The sequence below is a fragment of the Mustelus asterias genome, chromosome 1, assembly GCF_964213995.1.
Source record: "Mustelus asterias chromosome 1, sMusAst1.hap1.1, whole genome shotgun sequence".
Lineage (NCBI taxonomy): Eukaryota > Metazoa > Chordata > Chondrichthyes > Carcharhiniformes > Triakidae > Mustelus > Mustelus asterias.
In genome coordinates, this window is record NC_135801.1 from 146,123,419 (window position 1) to 146,138,820 (window position 15,402).

General features: G+C 44.5%; 1 protein-coding gene across 3 annotated transcripts in view; it reads left to right on the forward strand.

The window, feature by feature from the left end:
- Positions 1-3,410: 3,410 nt before the first annotated feature.
- The window catches only part of nedd4l (NEDD4 like E3 ubiquitin protein ligase), a 446,698-nt gene continuing 434,706 nt past the window's right edge, over positions 3,411-15,402 (forward strand). Inside the window, exon 1 of one of the 3 annotated variants that reach the window (XM_078220225.1) lies at positions 3,411-3,775. In XM_078220225.1, the coding sequence (XP_078076351.1) occupies positions 3,542-3,775 (234 nt within the window). In that variant the 5' untranslated portion in view covers positions 3,411-3,541. The remainder of the gene's footprint in view (positions 3,776-15,402) is intronic. The other 2 variants (XM_078220244.1, XM_078220283.1) reach the window with 2 other exon arrangements.

Below are 15,402 nucleotides of genomic sequence, written 5' to 3' on the forward strand. Positions count from 1 at the left end.
TGAGCTTCTGACCACATATCCATTTTATCGCTAAGTAAGACCATCTCTTTCCATCTCCTTAATATTGCCTGATGTTGTTGCCCTGCTTCAGCTAATCTGCAGCTGAAATCCTCATCCATTTCTTTGTTACCTCTCAACTTTACTATTCCAATCCATTTCCAGTTGGCTTTCTAGATTCTATCCTCTGTAAACTTGAACTCATTGTAAATTCTGCTGCCCTCGTCCAAACTTGCACCAAGACCCATTGACTCATCACCTTTGTGCTCAATGACCTACAGTAGCTCCCAGGTAAGCAACGTTTGAATTTTAAAGTTCTCCTAATTTTCAAACCCCTACGTGGCCTTAGGCCTCCCTTTGTCTATAAACTCCTTCAGTCGCACAACCCTTCAGGATAACTGTGCTTTGTGCTCACTTCACAAAGAGGTTCAGAATGTCATGTAACCGGCAGAGCCGCCAGCGAGTTCACACCGGGGAGAAACCATTCATCTCCTCTGACTGTGGGAAGGGATTTGGTAATTCATCCAACCTACTGAGACACCAGCAACTTCACAAGCGATTATAGGGGTTGGATTCTGCTGTTATTGTTTCTGCTCTTAATTACATCCAGGACTACATTGTGTTCATTCTCACAGTTGGTCAATGATTTGTTTTATTTGTTTTTTATTCTTGTTGTTAAAGCACAGTGGTTAGCACTGCTGCCTCACAGCGCCAGGTCCCGTTGTTTGATTCCGACTATCTGTGCAGAGTTTGCACGTCCTCCCTGTGTCTGCGTGGGTTTTCTCCAGGTGCTCCTTTTTCCTCCCACAGTCCAAAAGACATGCTGGTTAGGTTCATTGGCCATCCTAAACTCTCCCTCAGTGTACCTAAACAGGCGCCAAGGAGATTTTCACAGTAATTTCATTGCAGTGTTAATGTAAAACTAGTTGTGACACTAATAAACTAAACTTGTCTATGTTTTGGCCTCTTGAGCATCCTCAATTTTCATCACCTCATCATTGGCAGCCACGTCTTCAGTTGTCCGCACACTAAGCTCTGCAATTCCCTTCAGTTCTCCACCTTCTATTTTCATTTAAGATGTTCCTTAAAATCTATCTCATTGACCCAAACTTTTGCCTTAATAGCTCCATGTGTCAAATTTTGTTTTATAATACGTCTGTGAAATATGCGTTATTACATTATAAATAATTTATAACTGGAAGCTGTTATTATTAAATTAGAAGACATAGTAAACATTGCTGAGAACCAAAAGATGCTGCAACAGCATGTTGCAGGGGTATGTTGATGCGATACTGAAATTGACAAAAAAGCAACTGAAATTCAATGTTGATAAGTGGAATATTTTGGTTAAAAAAGTAACAATTTGAACGGAAGGGAATATACTTGGAACCAGTAAAGCCTGGCAATGTGGAAGAGGAGGAATTTTGCTGGGGGTGGATTTTCAAGATCATGATATTCTTAAAGCTGCACCTTCAAACATGCCATTACTGTAAATGTTAATGACATACTAGATTTCAGGGCAAGATGTAATGGTGAATCTCTGTTCAAAACACCACATTTGAAAGAATGCGTGCAGTGCTGCTGAAGCCAGTTGTGGCACTCGCTCCACCACCCGAGGTCGAACTAAGGTTGGCTAATTCCGATCAGATTGGGGATCTCACATCAGACTCTGGAACAGCCTGCTGTTAAATAATTGCTGACATTCACTGCCTGGTCTCACGACAAAATAATGGGCATTTGGACACGAGTCTGAGGGCAAACGGTTCCTAAGTATCCAGCAAAAAAGGAAATCTTCAAAAAAAGGAGCAATTCAATTGACATTTATGACCTTGTATACTTCAACTTGGAATTGTTTCTCAGCTACTGGAATCAGTCCCTTGAATCTATCCGCCGTTCAATTAGATTATGGCTGATTTATAAATTCAGTTCCATTTATCTGCCTTTGATTCACACCTTTGCCATTCCCTTGTCTACAAAAATAAAACGGAGAACATAGGACGCATGCATACATAAAATGGAAAATTGAACTCTGAATGATTGGATTTGAAGATGCATTCTCCAAATATTTATCCTTTCACCCTTACTTTTTTTCGAGTACTTAATTTGTGAAGATGCTAAAAATAAGAGCCGGTGAAGCCGCAGTCGCTACTGCTCCGAGATCTGTTTGCGATCCGAGCGACCACCCGTTGAATGTAATTCCACACAGTTTGTGTATAGGGATTTCACCCCGTGACTCAGTTTTGAGCTCACATGACTGGGAAGAAGTGAAGTGCACTGTGTGTGCGTTAACAGTCCCTGGCATACAAAAAGCAAAGGATGCCCGAAATCATAAAAAATACAGAAAATGTTGGCAATGTCGCGAAATATTGATGAAAGTCCTGACATTTCGAACGTTAGCTCCGTTTCACTCTCCACAGATGCTGTTCTTACCTGCTGAGTATTTCCAGCATTGTAAAAAAATTTTAGAACCAGATACACGTCGTTTGATGTGTGTGACTTATTGTGCGTCCTATAGTTGGTTTCAATTTTAGATTGGATACTTGTCTCTCAAGGTTTGTGCTTCAAATCACTGCATTCTCCAAATATTTATACTTTAACCCTAACATTTATTCTAGTTTTTTCTATTAAAAAAATTGTAACATGCATTCTTAGACATCAAACACAATGCCTTTTGGCTGCACCACTCGTTACAATTGACTGCAGCTGTCTAGACTGCGGACATATAACCACCACGTTCTCGCATCGGTGTCATACAGTAATTCACAACAATAAAATGATCATGTCATTCTATTTTCACAGATCCCTTCGAACTGCCATGAGACTTCAGGAATGTGGAATTAAACTACATCTAACGAAGGGAGAGGGCATTCAATTTTATGCCATTTGCGCAATGCTCCAGGAGTCCAGTCCAGATCCGTGTCCAGATAAGGTAACAGAGACCGAAAGCAATGAAGGCGGGTGGGTGGCAGTAAGCAGCACAAAATAACTACTCACCTTCAGTCACAGCAAAGTGACATGGCTTTTCAAATTAAAGCTTTCACATAATTGCAATAAAAAATCTACATATGTACATATATTTTAAATAAACCGAACTGCTGAGTAGAACTGGAACCACAGTTTATGAATGGGAAACCTCATGTACTTCCCCAATTCCAGCCCTTCAACACAAAAGGAAAGCATTGGGACATGTGTAATCCTCCTAACGTGAAAACAACCTCAAATAATGGAACCCTCACCTCCTGTAACAATCTGTAACATGAACTGGGGAACTCCCGCTCAACCGAACTTGGCAGGCTGGAGCCCCGCCCATCCTTCCGCGTCGCGGCGGCATCCGGCCACGCGATTGGCTGGCGGAGGGCCGGTGCCCGCTGCTGATTGGAGCGGCCGGGACGTCAATCAAGAGGAGCGAGCTTGGTTGCGCCATGGGCGGTGGAAGCAACAATGTAGCGAGCGCGCATGTCCCGAGTTTCTCTGCAAAGGGATTTGGAGGCACCCAATTTGTGTTTGCTTCAAAGAGCTATTGATTGTTGGGGGATCTTGGTGCATGTTTTGGTGTGCTGGTTCCACATTCTTGTCCCCTTTGCAGGGCGCTTTGAGAAGGGCAGTCTTTCTGGAGGTGGCTTTTTTTTTGTATGTGAGCAGGTATTTTTCGGAAAGCTTGTCCAGTGTGTGTTTGTGTGGTACTTTCCCCCTTCCCCTCCCCTCCTCCCTCCCTTTGTCCCGTTTTGGTTCTATGGCGACGCAAATCGATACGATTTATGGACTTTCAGAAGATGAAGTGAGTACGATATGTTTTCTTCCCCCCCCCCTTTTTGATTTTAAATAAGTAAATAAAGTATTGGAGAGTTTCCATAACCTGTGGTGACAGTCAAATGTAGGAAAGCCAGTCCCAGCTGGTGCTGTGCCTGTCAGCCATTCGACACAAACGTTTGTTCCCCCTCTGTATTTATCCTACTTTCCAGGCACGAAACGTAAACAGTTTCCGGGGACTTATTTGTTTATGGGGTAGATGAACTTATTTTTGTTTTCTCTTTTGACGATTTCAACTTCTGTTGGTCTACAACTGAAAATAGGAAGGGGTGACTTATGAATTAATTGGGTAACCACTTTCTATCCATCGATGACACCCTGCACCTCTGTTCTTCTGTGGTGTTGGCACTTAAAACAAGCTAAAGTGATGGGAGTGGTTTCGTTACGATCCTGTTTTCACCCTATTCGGCCACGGGAACTGTGTATCAGTCAGTGAAATGTGTTTGTGTTAACATTAAAGAAGGGATTGATCATAATCTCAACACTGGAGTAGGAGAAGGCCATTGGGCCCTTCTGGATCTGATTGAATGGTTGAGCAGACTCGAAGAATTATTTTCTCAGAGGGTCCTGACTCTCTCTCATTCTCTTTCTCAAAGGGCTGTGCAAGCTGAATCTTTGAATATTTTTAAGGCAGAATTATTGATTAACAAAGGGATGAAAGGTTAGTGGGGTAGGCAGGGATTTGATTTACAATTGTCACATGTATTGGTATACAGTGAAAAATATTGTTCTCTAGTGCACTATATAGACAAAGTATACTGTTCATAGAGTACATAGGGGAGAAGGAAATGAGAGGGTGCAGAATATAATGTTACAGTTATAGCAAGAGTGTAGAAAAAAATCAACTTAATGTAATAGAACATTTTTAAAGAGTTAAGAGTGTAGTTTTAAAAGCATTGAATGAGAGTAAAAGATAGAATTAGAGGATATGTCAAGCTCCAGCACCATCTTGAATGGTTGAAATTGCAGTCAGATCAGCCATGATCTTATTGAATGGTCGAGCAGACTTGAGGGGTTGAGTGCCTACTCCTCTGAATTTGTAAATACTTAACTCCACTTCTCCTGCCTGTTTCCCATAATCCTTGACTCCCTTGTAAATCAAAAAATTGTCTCACACAGCCTTGCATATATTCAATGATACAGAGACATAGAAAATAGGAGCATGATCTAGGGTGGCACGGTAGCACAGTGGTTAGCACTGCTGCTTCACAGCTCCAGGGATCTGGGTTCGATTCCCGGCTTGGGTCACTATGTGTGGAGTTTGCACATTCTCCTCGTGTCTGTGTGGGTTTCCTCCGGGTGCGCCGGTTTCCTCCCACAGTCCAAAGATGTGCGGGTTAGGTTGATTGGCCATGCTAAAATTGCCCTTAGTGTCCTGGGATGCGTAGGTTAGAGGGATTAGTGGGTAAATATGTATGGATATGGGGGTAGGGCCTGGGTGGGATTGTGGTCGGTGCAGACTCAATGGGCCGAATGGCCTCTTTCTGTGCTGTAGGGTTTCTAAGATTCTAAGATGAGTAGAATATTCAGTCCTTCAAACCTCCTCGGCCATTCAGGATGATCATGGCTTATCCTGTATCTCAATCCCATACTGCTGCACTCTCCCCATACCCCTTAATAACCTTTAGACATTAGTAATCTATCTATTTTATCTTAATTATCTTCAGTGACTTGGCCTCTGCAGCCTTCTGTGGTAGTGAATACTACAGGTTCACTACCCTCTGAGTGAAGAAGTTTCTCCTCATCTCAGTACTAAATGGCCTATCCTAAGACTGTGATCCCCTTGTTCTAGACATCCCAGCCAGAGGAAACACCATCTCTGCCAGCAGTCTGTCCAGCCGTATCAAAATTTTGTGTTTCAATGAGATCCCCCTCATTCTTCGAAATTTCAGTGAATACAGACCAAGTCAACCCAATCTCTCCTCTTATTACAATTCTGCCATCTCAAAAAATCAGTCTGGTGAACCTTCGCTGTACTCTCTCTATGGCAAGTATACCCTTTCCTGGATAAGGAGACCAAAATTGCACATAATGCTTCAGGTATGGTCTCACCAAGGCCCTGCACAATTGTATGGTCTCACCAAGGACTTGTAAAATCAGTAAGACATCTTTACTCATGTACTCTGGTCCTCTTGCAGTGAAGGCCAACATACCACTTGCCGCCTTAGCTGCTTGATACACCTGCAAGCTTGCTTTCAGTGGTGTCCTCAGAGGTCTCTGTACATCAACATTTCCTAATCTATCACTGTTTCTATAATACTCTGCCATTCTATCTCCATCTGAAGTGGATAACTTCACATATATCCACTTTGTACTGCATCTGCCATGTATTTGCCCACTCACTCAACTTGTCTAAATCACCTTGAAGTCTCAACATCCTCCTCACCATTCATATTCCTGCCAAGTTTTGTGTCAACAATCTTCAAAATATTCCAACTGGTTCCTTCATCCAATTTATTGATGTAAATTGTGAATAGCTGGGGCCCAAGCACTGACCCTTGCTTCACCCCACGAGTCACTGCCTGCCACTTCAAAAAAGACCCATTTATTCCTACTCTCTGGGGAATTCCGAAGGTTAACAACCCTCGGTGAAGAAATTTCTTCTCATCTTGGTCTTAAATAGGGGACCTTATATTTTTAAACTGTGCGCCAAGTTCTCGACTCCGCCATGAGGGGAAAGTGAGTTGATCTTTCTCTACACCCTAACTCTCTCTGTAAAACTACACTCTGCACTCTCTCCTTTCCTTCTCTATGAATGGCATGCTTTGTATAGCATGCAAGAAACAATACTTTTTACTGTACACTGATACGTGACAATAATAAATCAAATTGAATCAAACATCCTCTCAGCATCTGCCCTGACAAGGGGTTGTGAAGTGGGCACAGGTGACTCTTTTTGTCCATTTCCATTTTAAAACTAGGATAAACTGATATATTTGTCTTGCTTCAATCAGGGGATTTTAGCAGGAAGGTTGTGGTATTTAATTTTTTTCTGAACACCAGCTCTGAGTCTGAAACTGCATGTAGTTTCGGGGAGAAATGTGGAAATTCCAGACTTTTCCTTTTTCTTTAAAACAAAATGTACAAATGCACAGCTGAAAAATGACTTCTGATTTATTAGATGTTATTTTTCCAAGTAGTCCCGTTGAACCATCATGTAAGTGTTATGGGCATAAAAGACTGATACTATTCGAATGTTCATATGAGTGATGTGCAGAATTACAGATTAGTTGTGCAGTGGTATAATTTCTAAGTAGTACACTAGATGCAAAATTTAGCAGTTATGTATGATTTTTAAACAGTAGATACTAATTTTGAGGCACTGACTCTTTTACTTTTTGATTGGAAACCAGCATTTCTTAGATTCTTTGTTCGGTTGACAATTGCTTGTGAGCCCAGGTGCAGAGTCATCGCAAGAAACTCAGTCACGAGGTGGCATCAAAGCTGAGTCAGAACTTGTTCTCAATATCAACAGTTTGCATTTATGCAGCATTTGATATGCCGTGATAAATTCTCCCTCCGTGCACTTGAACAGGCGCCGGAGGGTGGCGACTAGGGGATTTTCACAGTAACTTAATTGCAGTGTTAATGTAAGCCCATTTGTGACACTAATAAATGAACTTTAAACACTTCCAAGTACTAAAACATTCTAAGGTCCTTCACTGGAGTATGGTATCATCGCATACAAATTAAAGTTAAGACAATGAAGGAGATGTTAGGACAATGGCTAGGTTTAAAACGCATCAGAGAGGGTAAGAAGGAGGGAATTAAGAAGCTCATATGCTCGACACCTGAAGGTGCAGGACCAATGCTGGGACATAGGAAGTGGGGAATGTGCAAGGGTAATGTTGGGGGAACGTGGAATTCCTGGAAGGTTTTTGGACTGGTGGAGATTGTTAATAGGGTTGAGGCTATGATGGGATTTGAATACGCAAATGAGAATTTTAAAAACAAAGCATTGGTGGGCCACAAGACATTGTGAGTCAGGTGAGTACTGGAGTAATGTGTGAATGGAATGTTTTGAATACTATTCATTCATGTGATGAGTGCATAGCTGGCATTTATTACCCGTCCCTAATTGCCCTTGATATGGTGGTGATGAGCTGACTTCTTGAACCGCTGCAGACCAGATGGTGTAGGTAAACTCAGTGCTGTCTGGGACGGTGTTCCAGGATTTTGACTTGGCAATAGCGATACATTTTTAAGTCAGGGTGGTGAGTGGCTTGTGATGTGGGGGTGGGGGGGCGGAAAACTCGAGGTGATAGTGTTCCCAAATGTTTGCTGCCCCTGTCCTCCTTGATGGTGTGTCATAGAGTCATAGAGGTTTACAGCATGGAAACAGGCCCTTCGGCCCAACTTGTCCATGCCACTCTTTTTTTAAAGCCCCTAAACTAATCCCAATTGCCCGCATTTGACCCATATCCCTCTATACCCATTATACCCATGTAACTATCTAAATGCTATTTAAAAGACAAAATTGTACCCGCCTCTACTACTACCTCTGGCAGCTTATTCCAGACACTCACCACCCTCTGTGTGAAAAAATTGCCCCTCTGGATACTTTTGTATCTCTCCCCTCTCACCTTAAACCTATGCCCTCTAGTTTTAGACTCCCCTACCTTTGGGAAAATATGTTGACTATCTAGCTGATCTGTGCCCCTCATTAAGGAGCCTTGGTGAGTTAGACAGGTTAGAATATGGATAACAGACTTTTATTGAAAGATGCAGGCGTGGTAGGAGAGCACTGGGATAATGGATTATGGAGGTGATGAAAGCATGGATGAGCAACAAAGTTCCGCATGCAAACACATTTTTCAACTGGAATTGTTATATAATGTTTCAGAATGGGACCCCGGTCCTTTTATTGAACAACTTTCTAAAGGAGTGCTGAGGTCTGATCGCTGTCAATTACAGTTCTGTTTTTAGACATGGGCATTTTGTCTTTCAAAAGAGATCTTTATGTTGCGATTGAGGGGGGCGGGTAGTAAAACAAAAGGATAGGAAGGAAAGCACTGCTTCCTCTTTCCATTTAAAACTACAGTTAGCTCCAGCAATTAGCCTGCAGAAAATCAGACCTGACCAAAGTTTGAATATATAGAACTCAGACAGGCTGCCTGGGCATATCTGGATCCACCCTGTAGATAACCCATCAAATGATCATTGCTCCTATTTGATATGCACTGGCCTATTGTCCACAGCCTAGATGTGGCCAGACTCCAAGGTGGCTGGGTGGGCTCAGGTGTCCTGTCAACAGATCATCAGTTAGACCATTGGGTGCTGAGCCCCCCAACACCCCCCCCCCCCCCCCCTTTCCCGGAGACCCCATTGGCAGAAAGCCAAAGGCAGGCGGAAAACATGCAAGGTCACGGGGATAAAATAGACATTCTGGACATCTTGGGAGCGAAGACTGTCGACGACCAAGATCAGACCAGAGAAGGAAGGAAGGAAGCAAGCAAGGAAGAAACGGCCAGCGAGAATCACCTTCGTGAAGACAAACCAGAAGGACTCATGGACTGGATCTACAGTCTACCAAGCCATCTTTATGGATTCTGGGTGTTTCCTGGATACATAGTGGGTAATTTAAAGGTTAACTATATTTAATAAAGTTTATTGTGTTATATATCTGTGTCCCTATTTCATTCCTCTCATCAATGAAGACACCTGGGTAAAACTTGGATTAAGAAGCTGGTTGAGATTTCCGAATTGGACAGATACAACAATTGCATTCTGAAAACACACCCATAAGAAGTTTAAATATTAAACAGTTTCCTACTGTTGTGATTTGACTTTCCTTCAGAGTTAAAAAAAATTACTATTTTAAGGTTGATATTACTGTTATACAAGTTGCTGCTGATACAGTGCTTCTAATTTAACGAGATGTCAAGGTGCTTCATGGGCATTATGAAAACGAAGTATGACCTGAACCACACAAGGAGATATTAGATCAGATAACCAAAAGCCCGGTCAAGTGGGTTGGTTAAATATTTCTGTGATATATGTGTATAGTATGTTGGGGTTTGGGGTGCAGAGTGACCCCTGGGAAATTAGCTCCTTCCAGTGTGGGACCCTATGGGCAGTCTTAGACCTGACTGTGAATGAGTGCACACCTTAAATAAAGAGCTTCCAGTGTTCAAGTTATCAAACCTATCTTGTGATTCTTTATGCATCCTTCGTCCATAGGAACATGTATAATAACTGGCGACAAGGCTGCTTCACAGCTTATGCATTCTGCTGGCGTTCCATTGTGGCAAAAGGGAAGGAGATCAAGCATTGCCCTGGGGCTTCATGGGATGGCACTGGAAAAGAACCGCAGTGTGACGACCCTGTGAAGAATGGGCAGGGTGTCCCGGCCACTGTTACTTCATTTAGATCAGTCTGTTCAGGGAGAGCTGCTAGTCGGCCAAAAATGTTGCTGGAAGCGGACACCGAGGGGACTCGGGCTGCAGATGACTGTTGTCAGTGGCTGGAGGAGACTTTGGATCTAGACTCATGTGGAAAGCGGTGGGGAAGGAGTCTTGACCCCAGTCGCCGAGGGAGCAGCCATTGCAAAAAGCAGCCGAGGGGATTCGGCTGCAGTTGAGGATGGGGAAGAAGTGTTGACCTCACTTGTCGAGGGAGCGGCTATCATGGGAGCGGATGCTGAGGGGATTTGGAAAGTGGATGCCAAGCGGACGTGGGCTGCGGGTGGCTGCCGATGATGGCGGGAGTAAGGCTTTGGGCCTATGCTCGTTTGGTGGGAAATATTCCTGCCAGCAGAAAAATGAAATGACGGCCAGATTTGAGGCCTAGGCCTCTTCGATGAAGAGACATAGAGCTGGATACCTTGTACAGAGCGCTTCAGTGCTTACCTAGCAGCAAATAATGTGGGCGAGAACCTCGTAGTACTGGTTTTCCTGAGTACCATAGGGAGCAAGACCTTCACTGTCCTGAGGAGTTTGGTGCAATCTGACAAACCAGAGGAGAAGATTTACCAAGAATTGTGCGATGTATTAAAAGCTCATTTTGCTCCAAAGCAACTAATGACTGTTGAGCATTTTTGAATCTACAAATGAGACCAACTCAAAGGGGAGTCCGTTGCACAATTTGTGGCCACTCTGAAGAGACTAGCTGAGCACTGTGAGTTCAGAAACGTTACTCCAGGAAGCTTTATGGGACCAGCTGGTGTGTGGTCTCTAGCATTAAGTCATTCGGCAGAAGTTATTGGTAGAAGGGAATTTTACAGTTGAAGTCTGCATTAGAGATTGCAACTTCCATGGAATTAGCTGTCAGAGGAGCAGAATAGTTGGGTGTCAGCACCCGGGTACACCAGTTGCGGAAGCCCAGCATGTTTCGGCATTGCAAGTGGAATGTCACTGATGTGTCCAATGTCGCAAGTGCAAGCGAGTTGGTCACATTGCCCGGAATTGCCGGATGCAAACAGGTCCAGCGAGAGGGGAGAAAAAGGTACATGTTGCCAGCCATGGAGAGGATAGGGAGTCAGCCGGGTCTGCAAACAAAACAGACACTCCAGCGAAACAAACACTTGGGCTGAACATTCTGCCGGTACAAGGTGAAGCCACTCGATTCTGAGTTCTCCCGAAACTGGAGGGGTAAACTGTGAAAATGGAAGGTGAATCCGTGGGCGGCTGTATCCTTGATATCCGTATATGGGGAGAAGTTAAAAGCAATGCCATTAAAGGCTGCAAACATCACATTATGAACATATATGGAGCAAGTGTTTCTCCTGAAGGGTTATGTACTGATGAAAGTACAATTGAGGCTGATGCTTGTCGAAGGAGTCTGAAGGCACGTTCGGCACCGTATGCCATCAGGCCCAAGCTGGAAGCTGAATTGAAATGGCTGTTTTTGTTTATTCATTTGTGGGTCATGGGCATTCACGGGTGAGGTGCCTGAAGATTGGAGGGTGGCAAATGTTGTACCTTTTGTTTAAAAAGGGCTGCAGGGAAAAGCCTGGGAACTACAGGCCAGTGAGCCTCACATCTGTAGTGGGTAAATTGTTAGAAGGTATTCTGAGAGACAGGATCTACAGGCATTTAGTGAGGCAAGGACTAATTAGGGACAGCCAGCATAGCTTTGTGAGTGGAAAATAATGTGTCTCAAGTTTGGTTGAGTTTTTTGAAGGGGTAACCAAGAAGGTAGATGGGGGCAGTGCAGTTACTGTTCCCTATATGGACTTTAGCAAGGCCTTTGACAAGGTACCGCCTTGTCATAAAAAGCATTGACCAGCAGTCACGAAAAAACATTGGCCAGCAGGATTAAGGAAAATACCAAGGCTTTTTATACATATGTAAAGAGCAAGAGGGTAGCCAGGGAGAGGGCTGGCCCACTCAAGGACAAGGGGGGGAATCTATGTGTGGAGCCAGAGGAAATGGGCGAGGTATGAAATGAGTACTTTGCGTCAGTATTCACCAAAGAGAAGTACTTGGTGGATAATGATGTGTCTGGGAAAGGATGTGTAGATAGTTTGAGCCATGTTGAGATCAAAAAGGAGGAGGTATTGGGGTTCTTGAGAAACATTAAAGTAGGCAAGTCCCCAGGGCCTGATTGGATATACCCCAGAATACTGAGAGGGACAAGGGAGGAAATTGCTGGGGCCTTGAGAAAAATCTTTATATCCTCACTGGCTACAGGGGAGGGCACAACGTTGGCCGAGTTGCAAGAGTATGTACCGTCTACCTGGTGGATGGTGTTCTCACGTGAGTGGACAGAGTACCCTTCGTCGTCCAGTACTTCCCCGGAGCGGAGAAGCTACGGCATCTCCTCCGGAGCCTTCAACATGTCATTGATGAAGCCGAACATCTCGCCAAGGCCATCCCCACATCCCCACTTCTTGTCTTCAAACAACCGCACAACCTCAAACAGACCATTGTCCACAGCAAACTCCCCAGCCTTCAGGAGAACAGTGACCACGACACCACACAACCCTGGCACAGCAACCTCTGCAAGACGTGCCGGATCATCGACACAGATGCCATCATCACACGTGAGAACACCATCCACCAGGTACACGGTACATACTCTTGCAACTCAGCCAACGTTGTCTACCTGATACGCTGCAGGAAAGGATGTCCCGAGGCATGGTACATTGGGGAAACTATGCAGACGCTGCGACAACGGATGAATGAACACCGCTCGACAATCACCAGGCAAGACTGTTCTCTTCCTGTTGGGGAGCACTTCAGCGGTCACGGGCATTTGGCCTCTGATATTCGGGTAAGCGTTCTCCAAGGCGGCCTTCGCGACACACGACGGCGCAGAGTCGCTGAGCAGAAACTGATAGCCAAGTTCCGCACACACGAGGACGGCCTCAACCGGGAAATTGGGTTCATGTCACACTATCTGTAACCCCCACAGTTGCCTGGACCTGCAGGGTTTCACTGGCTGTCTTGTCTGGAGACAATACACATCTTTTTGGCCTGTCTTGATGCTCTCTCCACTCACGTTGTTTTGTTTCTTGGAGACTTGATTGGCTGTAGGTATTCGCATTCCAACCATTATTCGTGTGAATTGAGCCTGTGTCTTTATATGCCCTGTTTGTGAACAGAATTCCCACTCACCTGGGGAAGGGGCTTGGAGCTCCGAAAGCTTGTGTGGCTTTTGTTACCAAATAGACCTGTTGGACTTTAACCTGGTGTTGTTAAACTTCTTACTGTGTTTACCCCAGTCCAACGCCGGCATCTCCACATCATGACTACAGGGGAGGGTCCAGAGGATTGGAGAATAGCCAATGTTGTTCCTTTGTTTAAAAAGGGTCGTAAGAATACAGGCCGGTGAGCCTTACATCAGTGGTAGGGAAATTATTGGAGAGGATTCTTCGAGACAGGATTTATTCCCACTTGGAAATAAGTGGATGTATTAGTGAGAGGCAACATGGTTTTGTGAAGGGGAGGTCGTGTCTCACTAACTTGTTCGAGTTTTTCGAGGAAGTGACGAAGATGATTGGTGAGGGAGGGCAATGGATGTTGTCTACATGGATTTCAGTAAGGCCTTTGACAAGGTCCCTCATGGCAGACTGGTGCAGAAAGTGAAGTCGCGTGGGAGCAGAGGTGAGCTGGCAAGGTGGATAAAAAACTGGCTCAGTCAAAGAAGACAGAGGGTAACAGTGGAAGGGTGCGTTTCTGAATGGAGGGCTGTGACAAATGGCGTTCCTCAGGGATCAGTGCTGGGACCTTTGCTGTTTGTAATATATATAAATGGATTTGGAGGCAAATGTAACTGGTTTGATTCGTAAGTTTGCAGACGACACAAAGGTTGGTGGATTTGCGGATAGCGATAAGGACCATCAGAGGATACAGCAGAATATAGATCAATTGGAGACTTGGGCGGAGAGATGGCAGATGGAGTTTAATGCGGATAAATGTGAGGTAATGCATTTTGGAAGGTCTAATACAGATAGGAAATGTACAGTAAATGGCAGAACCCCAAAGAGTATTGATAGGCGAAGGGATCTGGGTGTACAGATACACAGGTCACTGAAAGTGGCAATGCAGGTGGAGAAGGTAGTTAAGAAGGCATACGCCATGCTTGTCTTCATCGGCTGGGGTATTGAGTTTAAAAATTGGCAAGTCATGTTGCAGCTTTATAGAACCTTAGGCCGCACTTGGAATATAGTGTTCAATTCTGGTCGCCACACTATCAGAAGGATGTGGAGGCTTTGGAGAGGGTATAGAAAAGATTTACCAGGATCTTGCCTCGTATGGAGGGCATTAGCTATGAGAGGTTGGAGAAACTTGGTTTGTTCTCACTGGTGCGAAGGAGGTTGAGGGGAGACCTGATAGAAATCTACAAGATTATGAGAGGCATGGACAGAATGGGTAGTCAGAACGTTTTCCCAGGGTGGAAGAGTCAATTACTAGGGGGCACAGGTTTAAGGTGCGAGGGGCAAGGTTTAAAGGAGATGTGCAAGGCAGATTTTCTACACAGAGTAGTGGGTGCCTGGAACTCGTTGCCAGGGGAGGTAGTGGAAGCGGATCCGGAGTGACTTTTAAGGGGCGTCTTGACAAATACATGAATAAGATGGGAATGGAGGGATATGGACCCTGGAAGGGTAGGGTGTTTTCGTTCAGTCGGGCAGCATGGTCGGTGCAGGCTTGGAGGGCTGAAGGGCCTGTTCCTGTGCTGTAATTTTCTTTGTTCTTTGGTAGGTTGTTGCATAAAATTAAATCTCACGAGATCCAGGGTGAGGTAGCCAAATGGATATCAAATTGGCTTGATGACAGAAGGTGGTTGTAGAGGGTTGTTTTTCAAACTGGAGGCCTGTGACCAGCAGTGTGCCTCGGGGATCGGTGCTGGGCCCACTGTTATTTGTCATTTTATATTAATGATTTGTATGAGAATTTCGGAGATGTGGTTGGTAAGTTTGCAGATGACACCAAGATTGGTGGCATAGTGGACAGTGAAGAAGGTTATCTCGGATTGCAATGGAATCTTGATCAATTGGGCCAGTGGGCAGATGGAGTTTAATTTAGATAAATGCGAGGTGATGCATTTTGGTAGAGCGAACCAGGGCAGGTCTTACTCAGTTAATGGTAGGGTGTTGGGGAGAGTTATAGAACAAAGAGATCTAGGGATACATGTTCATAGCTCCTTGAAAGT